General features: G+C 22.3%; 4 protein-coding genes across 4 annotated transcripts; 1 reads left to right on the forward strand and 3 right to left on the reverse strand.

Moving 5' to 3' along the window:
* Positions 1-695: 695 nt before the first annotated feature.
* Positions 696-2032, reverse strand: PVVCY_0300140 (Plasmodium exported protein, unknown function; the record flags this gene model as incomplete). The annotated part of the gene is made up of 2 exons (XM_008628224.1): positions 696-1604; positions 1931-2032. The coding sequence occupies 2 exons, from the start codon at positions 2030-2032 to the stop codon at positions 696-698; spliced, it is 1011 nt and encodes a 336-aa protein (XP_008626446.1).
* A 2179-nt stretch (positions 2033-4211) lies between these two features.
* Positions 4212-7618, reverse strand: PVVCY_0300150 (conserved Plasmodium protein, unknown function; the record flags this gene model as incomplete). Its single annotated transcript, XM_008628225.2, has 3 exons — positions 4212-4391; positions 4470-4552; positions 4654-7618. The coding sequence occupies 3 exons, from the start codon at positions 7616-7618 to the stop codon at positions 4212-4214; spliced, it is 3228 nt and encodes a 1075-aa protein (XP_008626447.2).
* A 1075-nt stretch (positions 7619-8693) lies between these two features.
* Positions 8694-10322, forward strand: PVVCY_0300160 (octaprenyl pyrophosphate synthase, putative; the record flags this gene model as incomplete). The annotated part of the gene is made up of 1 exon (XM_008628226.1): positions 8694-10322. One exon carries the CDS (start codon positions 8694-8696, stop codon positions 10320-10322), a length of 1629 nt encoding a protein of 542 aa, XP_008626448.1.
* Positions 10323-10871: 549 nt separating this feature from the next.
* Positions 10872-11573, reverse strand: PVVCY_0300170 (conserved Plasmodium protein, unknown function; the record flags this gene model as incomplete). Its single annotated transcript, XM_037634670.1, has 4 exons — positions 10872-10890; positions 10988-11210; positions 11325-11405; positions 11537-11573. The coding sequence occupies 4 exons, from the start codon at positions 11571-11573 to the stop codon at positions 10872-10874; spliced, it is 360 nt and encodes a 119-aa protein (XP_037490093.1).
* Positions 11574-11741: the final 168 nt, after the last annotated feature.

The raw sequence follows: 11741 nt of genomic DNA on the forward strand, positions 1-11741 counted from the left end.
TATATATAATCCAATCACAAATATTGCCATTACAATTTTTTAAATAGTAGATCATTATGATTTAGAATAATAGAAGTCTTATATATGGATAGCCAATGCTTTATATTAAAAAATAAAACATAAATGTTATACTTTAACCATATTTAAGTTATATGAACAAGTCAGAAGAAAATATTATAAATTATGAAAAATGATTTTTTATATGATCCTTTCATATTAATATTTTCGTCTTTTTTGGCAAAGTTAGAACAAATTTTAAAGTTCAGATTGAGAGTTACAATAAGTATATTCGTTGGCTTAATAAGCTACTACTTATATGCATTTAATAAACATGCATAGAAAAATAAATATTTTCACATTTTCAAAAATCCGATAAGCACCGGAATTTAGCTATAAATTATATATATATAATAATATTAATTATATTTGATGTCTGTCTTAAAATAATACCATAAAAATAGCAATAATGAGTTAATTCACTTGTTATATAGATTTGATAATTTTATAAGCAGTGTAGATTAAACTGGGATTATTTAAAATATATGAATTTAAATTAATAAAAAATATATAATAATCTTAAAAATTCGACAAATTACAAAAAAAATGTTTAATATTTGTTGAAATAGATATAAGAAATACAGTGTTGTTTTAGTATTATTTAAACATCCATAGTGTTTTATTTAATAACTAACTTTTTATTGAATTCTTTTAACTTGTATAAAATTGTAGGCATCTTTTAATAAAGACAGTGTATATAATACTACATATGCTATTCTAGATCCAAAAAACATTAACAAAAATGTTGGCAATATTGGCATTAGTACTGGAAGATATTCCATGCCTTGTTTAATAATAGATGATATAATAGACATATGCAGATTATGTGGTTTAGCGCCTTTTTTTTTACTAATTTTTTTTTTATCTTTTTTGCAGCTAGAACAATCACAATTTGTATTTGACGATGGTTTATTAGGAGGTAAAATAGTCGGGAAACCAAGCATATTCATTATTGGTAGTAATTCACTTATAGGTGGTAGTGGGGGCATATTATTATGTTTTTTAGTATGATCACGATTGTTACTTGGTTTCGGCATTTCTTGTTGCATTCCTTGTCCAAACATTTGCATCATTTGTTTTATATCATCTTCCGTTGGCATTGGTAGGCCGGGTATTAGTAAGCCAGGAGGTGGTGAATTATTATTCTTTTTTTCCATCTCATGTTTTGATGGAAAAGTTGGGTGTTGAGCGCTTGAATCACCATAGTTTTCTTGAATCACTTTTTTATAAGATTTACTTTCTGATTTGTTATTAGTTTTATATTTTTTTTTTGCTTTTTCATCATCTGACTCTTCATCAGAATCATCATCAGAGTCATCCTCAGAATCATCATCAGATTCTTCTTCTGAGTCATCATCTGAGTCATCATCTGAGTCATCGTCGGATTCTTCATCTGATTCAGTGTCATTCTTCTCAACGGGCTTATATTTTGTTTTTATTTTTAATTTATTATTACGCTTTGGTGATCCAGCTAAATTACGACCATTTTTAAACGGGAAGATTAATGAGTTATTATTTATTTCTACATTATTAAATGATACATTATCCTGAAAAATAGATGAAAGCAAAATGCATATACTATATATTATAGATAAACTCAGGGTTAACACCACATTTAATGCCCAATACAGGACTCAATATAAGGTGTTGGAACATTATATGATAGTCATATATTTATTTAATTGTATCATGAATAATCAACGAAAAACTTAAGTAAAATGAAAGCATTTATATAATATCAAAAAAAAACACATTCATATACTGGCAATGTGTAAACTATATAGATATACACCTCATACTTATATAATATACATATGTATGGATGTATATATCTTTCACTCTTATGTTTTATTATTTATATTTTCCAACTTACATTGTTATAATATTGAATCCCCAATATTATAATAGAAAAAATGCATAATTTTATTTTTAGAAAATGTTTCTTTTTATCTATTTTATCACTGTTATGTTCCATTTTTAAAACGCTAAAAATTCTTTTTATTATTTTATATTTTTGACAATATTATATATATTTTAGTTTACTATTTATAGATAACATATGCCAATAACTTGTTACACGATTTATAATATATTATCATATTATATATACACGTTTTGTACGAAAAAATAATACTAACACTTTATATTATGTTTAGATGATAGTTACATCATTTAATTTTCTTATGTACTCTATTATCTAATTTTTATAATTTTTAAAAATAAATAGTATTTGGAAAATATTTGTTAATAATAATAATATATGGATAGAAGCCTATAACTATACATCAACAATACAAATAAATTTATTTTATATATATTATTATATTTAATATTAAAGTAGTTTTTTTTTTCCGATTTTAGCACAACACATTTATAATTCATTATTTTTCTTGTATTATATATTTCTATAATTATAATATAAAATATATATTTTTTGCATTCTTTTTTTATACCACCCTTATTTTATTCTTAATTATTTTTTTTATAAAGCACGAGTATATATAATGCAGGCTCAATACTATAGAAAACCATATAAATAATAAGCAGAATATTTTTAGATAATTTATTTTTATAGATGTAAATAAAAAACACTATATAATAAATAATAAAATAATATACACCGATGTTAAAAGATAGGATTCACTCATTAAGTTTATAATTTCGCGCAAATTAAAAAAAATATAATATAAAAGAAACTTTTTTTTTTAATATTCATATTAGGGGATACTAACATTTGGTTGGTGTTAATAATGATAATAATATTTTTTATTATTTATATATAAACAAAATGTAATTATTTATTTTGACAAAGATATATAATATAATGAAATGAATAAAAACTTCGTAGTAAAAATTCCAAAATACTACACATCACCATTCTATATACCCATTTTATTTTGTTCTTTAAATTATTATGTGAAATTTGTATATAATAAAAGGCCATACCTAACTTATTTTTATTCTGCCACTGTACATATTCCTGATATATTTTTTGTGAAACAAGATAAATAATAATCACTCTATAGAAATATAATGGAAAAATAACATTGTATTCATTTTTTTTTACAAAAATTATATATAGCTATATTTCTGAATGGTATTAAATATAAATTTTGTAATTTATATATTAAATCTCTATAAATATATTTTTGGAGTTTCCTATAAATATGTGTAAGGGTGCATGGAGAAAAATGTAAAAAATAAGTTGTTAACCCCCCGAATAATAATGTATTAATTTAATATGAATATATTATATTCATTTCATTGGATTGATATTATATATATTTTTAAAATATATAATTACACTTTTTATGCTTTCTTTTATATGTCATCATTTTATAAAATTTGTAAAAGGGTTACTGTTCTCACGCTTTGATACTAAAACGACATAATTTTTCCATACACATGCTTGTGCATAATTAAATAATGACATAAAAACAATTTTATTCCTTAAAAAAATATACATATTAACAGACATATGCATAATAATTATATTAATAAAATTTGTAAATATATGAACACATTATGAGAAACAAAAATAATATATTTTTTTAATGTGTTTCAATAAATGTGTAGAGAAAATACAATATAAATTAATTTATCATAAACAATAAATCAGGTAATATTCGTTTCCTATAATAATATTTTTTAAGGCTGTATTACACAAATTTGTGTCGTATTTATTAAAAAAAACATATACAACTATAGAAAATGTTTGTGTATTATTTTAGCTTTTCTTACTTGCATATGGTCTCAAAAAAAATAATGATTGAAAATTGTATATATTAAAAAAATAATAGTTAAACAAAATGTTTTACTAATCTTATGTGCCATACCAAATTTCTCAAAAACAACAAAAAATAATAAAGCGCATGTATACATAAGACATATGTAAATTACACATAATTAAATATTTTCATGTAACTAGAAATAAATACAAAAAAAATAATGACGTTGCCATACAAAACCAAAAATATTTTTTTTATGCAAACGCTTTGTGTTGTATTTTTATTCCTTAAAGTGTAAAATTTAACGATGATCAATATAAGTATTAACCATTTCATAAAAATAATAAATATATTTTAGTTTGCATAATATATATACACAAATATCAAATAAAACAAATAATAGTATGCTTCCTATTCTCATGCATTTCATATTATATGCTCAGACAGTGATACAAACTTGGCATCCGAATAATTTATATGCTTATTTATATTTTTAATAGTATTATATTTCAATGGATATATATTACTATATTTATTCATCCCCAAAATTATGTGAAAACCTTCCTCCATCACAGAACAATTTTCTATTATAAATGTGTCATTCCCCTGCAAAAACAACATAATAAAAATGTGTACATACTATTAAATAGTTTATTATTTTTTTCTTTTCTCTACATCACTTACTTTAAATAAATCCCTAAATTCATTTCTCAGCTTAACATAAGCACATCCCGTTTCATCTCCAGCCAAAACATAAAAAAAAATTTCTAACGAAAAAAAATTTATAGTTATATATATAATATAAACCCATACAAAACAAACACACAAATAAATACAAATAAAAGTTATGTAACACTTTTAAACTTACCATTATTGAAACAAATATTCACTGCTTTCAAAGCAATGTTAAAATGACGCAAAAATGGATTTAAGTCTTTGCATTTTAAAAATTTAAGATTTGGCAAATCTTTTAATGCTTTCAAAAAATTTAAACTATTTGATTCATATTCAAACTTGTTTGTAATCGAAGCTAACTTTCCATCAATATTATTTTCTACACCATCATTTTTTTTTTTTTTTTTTAATTTGGTCTCTTTCATACTTATTATATTACATTTTTTATTGTCATTATTATTTAAATCAACCATTATCTCATTTCCACGTATAAAATTATTATTCTCATAACTTTTTTTATCTATATCTTGACAATAATTTGTATTTTCTTCAACCTCATTTATTTTATTAAATTTCAAATTACATAATCTATTTGTATTTTTCATATTATTACAATTTATATCATTGCTTATATTGTCATAATAAGTATCCGTTTTTTTCTCATTATCATGTGGTACAGTTTTCTTTTCTTTTTTATTATTTGCTTTTATTTCATTTATTTTTTCATAAGTAAATCTTGAAAGATTTACTGAAGTTAAATTATTATTCTTTGAATGAATATTCTCTTTAGAAATATTGTCAAACCTCGAATTATTATTTTTTGTTTTTTTTTTATCTTCATTCATTTCACTATTTTTTTTATCTTCATTCATTTCAATATTTTTTTTATTTTCTAATAATATTACTTTTTGAGACCCATTTTCAATATCAATTTTTACTTGATTTTTTTCGGAACATTTTTCTATTTCAATTTTTTTATTTTTAAAAATTGTATTTTCTTCATTCTGCTTAGTAGTATAAATTCCAATACTATCTTCTTCTCTTGTGACCCTATTCATTATTTTTTTTTCACCCCATAATGTTTTATTTTCACATAATATATTTTCTTCCTCTTTCTCTTCTTCACTATTTATAATAACAATATGGGAATTATTATTTTTGCATTCAGAAAATTTAATTTGCCTTTCTTCATTCCATAATTCATTCTCATATAATTTTTCTTCATCACAAAGTGTTTTTTCATTGTCTTCTTTTTCAAATACTTCTTTGTTTTCATTTAGCAATTCATCTGATTTACATTCATTTACCCCATTTTCAGAGATGCTATCGCATTTTGTTTCTTTAATAAATGTATTATCAACCCATAACTCCTTTCCCTCTAAAACTTCACTATTTTCTCCTTCATTTGAATTGCTATTTATTTCAATATTTTTTTCATCAGATAAAGGATTTACACTACTTTCACTACTTAATAATTTATTATCGTCACCCATTTTTGCTTCTTCAAAAGGGATGCCTTTATTTTTATCTTCTTCTTCCTTCTCTAAACTATCTTGAATAACATTGTCATTATTTTTTATTAATAAATCTGTGGACATGTTTTCATAGTGAAATGGTTTTATGTTTTCAACCACGGATGTATCATATTCACATATTTCTTCAAATTCATCATCTATAAAACTCATATTTTTTTCAAATAAAAATGATTCAACCTCACCTTTTTCATTTGTTTCTTCTGCTTCATATGTTTGGTTTTCATAAAAAAAATTATCAAAAGAATTGCACTCTTTTTTATTGTTATTTTCTGCACCACCTATGCTTACGACATCATCTTCCCTCTCACTACAACTAACTTTAACCTCTTCTATTTCATGCATTTTTTTTGGAGACACATTTTTATTCTCTTGAAAGTCTTCGACGATTGCGCTTTGTTCTACATTGCTATTTGCAAAATTCTCTGTATCCTTTTTAATCCCTATTTCATTAGAGAAATATGGGAAATTATTATCACTACTATTATTAGAAAAGTTTACATCGCTTGCTACTTCGAAATTTATATTATTCTTTATTAAATCGGATTGGATATCATTATGCATTGTATTTTTATTATAGCTATTTTCATAATCATTCTCTATTTCTTTACAAACATTTTCATCATTAAATGTAAAAGGATCTTCTTTAGTTTCCTTTTCATCAGTTTTTTTATATGTCATATCATTAGATTCCATAAATTTAAAAGAATTTTCATGTAATCCATTTTTTTTTAAAATACTTGAAATTATTTCATCAGAACTTTCTTCTTTAATACTAACATTTATTTCCGTTTCTTCATTCACCTTTATGTTTTCAAATTCTTTTGCTTTTAAAATATTTTCATTGTCGGTCCAATCTTTCCATTTTTCCTTCGCATTTATACATTTATCCCAGGATACTTCAGCAAAGAAAAAATCTGAATTTTCTTTAATTATTTTTTCATTTTCATTTTCATTTTTGTCATTATTCATATTTTTTATATTACACTCTGGTGTAACCCCCTCATTATACTCATCTCTACAATTATCAAAATCTTCATTTTCAAAATTAAAATTTTGAAATCCATTCTCTATATTTTCTGATAAATATCTCTTAGTATTATTCCTCAAATTAATAATTGACCAATCAATACTTGAATTGCTTTCAAGTTTTGGAAAACTATTTTTCAAATTTTCTTTGTTATCTTCATTATTATTATCATTATAGTTTGGAAATTCAAAATTGCAAAAATTATTTTGATTTATTTTAAAAAAATTATCGTCATTACCCCCACTTTCATTTAATTCCCCAAACTTCACTACATCCTCTTTTTCATTTACACACTTTGATTTATTCTGTTTATTTAAATCGACTTTTAACTTATTTTCATCCGTATTTTCAATTTTATTATTGTTCAATTTTATTTGGGTCCTCACATTTTTATTACCACTATCTGCATTTTCAAAATCTGTATCCTCAAATATTAAAAATATATCTTCGTCTTTTTTAAAACATTCTTCATCATTTTTATTTTTATCAATTTTATCGTCCAAACAATTCATTACATTTTCTTTACTGCCTCGTTTTCCATTCCCATCTTGCGACTTTGTTGATATTGAAGTAATTTTGTTATACAAATAAAACATATTCTTATAATGAAATAAAAAATATATCACCGTCTTATCCCAATAAAACAAAAAGCAATATAATAATAATAGTATCAAGTAATATTAAAATCATTGTAAAAAAATTAAAGTAAAATTAAAATAAAACAAACATAAACAATAAAAACATCGATTTATTTTTCATTTTTTTAACATTTATAATTTGTTTCAAACTTTATAATTTTTATATTATTACAACTCCAATTTTTATAAAAAGTAATACAAAATGTATGTACCTATCTTCGTTTTTTTATGAAAATATAAAAAAAAAAATTACACAAATAATTCAAAAAATTAAACCAAACAATTACACAAATAATTCAAAAAATTAAACCAAATAATTACACAAAAATAAAACAATTAGAACATAATAAAATCCCTTTTTAAAAAAATGCAAAATATTTTGACAACACAAAAAATATTATATAAAATTTACATCAGATTAAATAAACTTTTTTTTTTTCACTGCTGTAAATAATGTATATATTTTTTTTTAATATTTGCATATATGCATGTTAACCATACCAATTTTGTTATTCTTTTATTTATTTTTATTTATTTTTATTTTTTCCAAATTTTTAATTAGTATAGTGTTAATTTTATTATACTAATAAATAATACATTATGCAAAATAAATGTTTTTTTTTTTGTGAATGGTAGGGATTATATTTTTACAAATAATTTTTTTTTAATTTTATTTCATTTTTTATATACACCGCATAGCTTTAAAATTATATTGTATCACTTTTATTAACACAATGTATTATCATATATGGCTAAAATATTATTCTATATGACAACAAATATATAATTTTTCCCACAATTTTGCAGTATTTTTTTACTTCCCCTATATATGTATATATTCATACCCATTGTCACAATGTGTAGGGTGTATTCAGCCATAGCACATACATATTAATAAAATTTTAAAACAAATATATTTATGCTCATATATGCTCTTTAAAAATATAAAATACCACACATATATATATACACACACACATGCATATAACCATATTTTTTTCTCCTTCCTTCATGATTGCGAAACTACGCAATAATGATAGTTTTTAGTAAAAAAAAACATACTTCAGGATTCTTTGACTTTTGTTTAAAAAAATGTATGAACTATTTACCAATTACCAAAGACAATAATTATATTAATCAAAGTACAGCTTCAAGATATAATATTTACTCTAGTGCTGAAAACCATAATGGCCCAAGTAATCTCTTTATGGAGATGCTAAAATTTTATGCCTTTAAAGCTAAAAGAAAAAATTTAAATACTGAATTACCTAACGACGTTAATACACCAAAATCTGTGACATCCAATGAAATTGACAGTAGTGTGCTATTTTCACAAAATACTAACAATGAAGTATTACTATGTTTAAATATATTAAAATATAATGATGAACAAGTAAATAATGAATTAAATTATCTGCATAATTATTTTAAGAAAATAAAATGTCATACTGATCCATATGCATTATGTGAAAATAAAATAAAAAATATCGATGAGCATATATATAATATTATAAAAACAGATTATAGCAATATTAACGAATTTGTTACTTATATTTATCAATATAAAGGGAAAAGGTTTAGAGTTATTTTAAGTATTTTATTGAAAAATATATTAACATATATAGATAATGTAACACCAAAAAATAATTCTAAATTTAGAAACATTCAAAGAAATATTTCTAAAACTACTCAAAATTCAAACCAAAATAATAAACATAAAGATGTTACTCTATTAAGTAAGTTATACTCAAGGAAAAATATTCTTAAAAAAAAAATAATGCAAATTAGTAAAAATTGTGATAATAATATATATACAAAAAATATGATACTCGAAAACCAATGTAAAATTATTGCAGCATCAGAAATTATACATATGGGCTCTCTTTTACATGATGATGTAATTGATGAATCTGAAAAAAGACGAGGATCATTATCATTACATAAAAAATATGGAAATAAAGTTTCTATATTATCTGGTGATTTCTTATTAGCTCGTGCATGTTCTGTATTTGCAAATATAGGTTATCCAGAAATATGTAAAAGATTTTCATATGTCATAGAAAGCTTAATAAAAGGAGAATTTTTACAAGCAAATCTTAAGTCTACTAATATAGAAGATGCATTAAAAGCATATCTAATTAAATCATACCATAAAACAGCATCATTATTTTCACATCTATTTGCTTGTATAGCTATAATATCATTTCAAAATGAAAAAATAATTGAATTATGTTTTAATCTAGGACTTCATATAGGTATGGCTTTTCAATTATATGACGATTATTTAGATTATAAAATCGATCCCAAAACAAATCAACCTATACTTAATGATATTAAAAATAATATTAAAACTGCTCCATTATTATTTAGCTATAATTATAACCCAAATAATGTATTATCTCTCATCAATAAAAAATATTTATCTAATGATGATATTCAAGATGTCTTGTTTTACATTAAAGAATCAAACAGTATGAAAAAAAATGAATTATGCTCCTTAATGCATATGAAAAAAGCTGCAGATATTTTAGAGTCCCTAATATCTTATTGCAAATTATCTAAAAATACAGAACTACAAAATTATCAAAAAAATGAAATTGATCAAAGTCGAGCAGCCCTAACAAGTCTTATTTTTAATACACTAACTCGTAATACAAAGTAATTAAATAATAACCCAATAACCATCTTCCTTACTATCAAAACTAATTAACAAACAAAAATTCCTTCTTCGAAATTCACGAAATTAATACTATAATTCATTTTATAAACATCATTAAAAAAATCATATTAATTAAAAAGGGTCACCCCATAATACACACAAATATATATATATATATATATATATATATATATATATATATATATATATATATATACACCATTTTATTTGTAAAACTAATTAATGTAACATTATACCGATTTATATGTATGAATACATATATTTATGTTATAAATCAATGTTTTTAATTTTTCAAATTTTATTTATATTTTCTGTATATAATTAATATATATATATTTTTTTTTATTATTCATCCTTACCACTTTTGTTTATTTTAACTTTTTTGGTTATACCCCCATACAGGCTCTATATATGCACATATAGACCTATCTAAAATTGCTATTTTATTTATCCTTTAATTTTTATACTAAGACATATTAAATTTATATTTTATTCACTTCTTTTTCATAGTTTGCCTTCATTTTTAGTTGGCTATTTTAGAGAATTACAGCTATAAAAAGAATATATAATATCAAATAGTTTATATTCAAAATTAGAGATATAAAACTGGGATTATTTACACATTTTTATTTTTTGTTAGTCCTTACCAAATATAAAATTTTAGCTTATTCTTTCGAGCATAACTCCAAAATTCCATTTCTTCATTAGGGTTTAAAATTTCTATTTCTATATTATTCTCATTTGAATATGAAAATATCATATTTTTTAAAATTGTTTTATATAATTTCATAAAATGTAAAACTTCTTCCTTAGAATGCAATAAAGCATGGCCTTCATTTTGTTCGTAGTTAGTTTGTATGAGACACACGTCTACTAAATATTTTTAAACACATTAACAAGGAAAAAAATGTTAAAGAAGTAAACAAATGGGGGAAAAAAGTGAAATAATATGATAACATAAGATCACACCATGCAAATAGTTACCTAAATGCTCGAGGAAATGCTTTATTTGAACTTCCTTCTCAAAATATATGATATTCTTTATTTTTATTAAACACCCTGTCGCTATACAAAAAAATTTACATATATATTTTGTCTTAGCATCCTTGCATAATGTGAAAATTCCATGAGATAAACAAAATAATCAATGCTGCTACAAAGTACACATTGCAGTTCTTCAAACTTTTAACACTTACGTTCTGTTGGTAGTAATCGAATTAGTTTGCTTTCCATTTTGAAATGGAATATTTTTTAATTATCAAATGCGTATATATATCCTCATGAGTCATTTTTACATACAAAAATATAATAAATAAAAAATTAAAACTAAAAATCCATATTTTCAAGGAAATATAAAAATTGAGAATGTTATATTCTCATCAATGTATGGGCTCCTTACTT

Source organism: Plasmodium vinckei, assembly GCF_900681995.1.
Source record: "Plasmodium vinckei vinckei genome assembly, chromosome: PVVCY_03".
NCBI classification, from domain to species: domain Eukaryota; phylum Apicomplexa; class Aconoidasida; order Haemosporida; family Plasmodiidae; genus Plasmodium; species Plasmodium vinckei.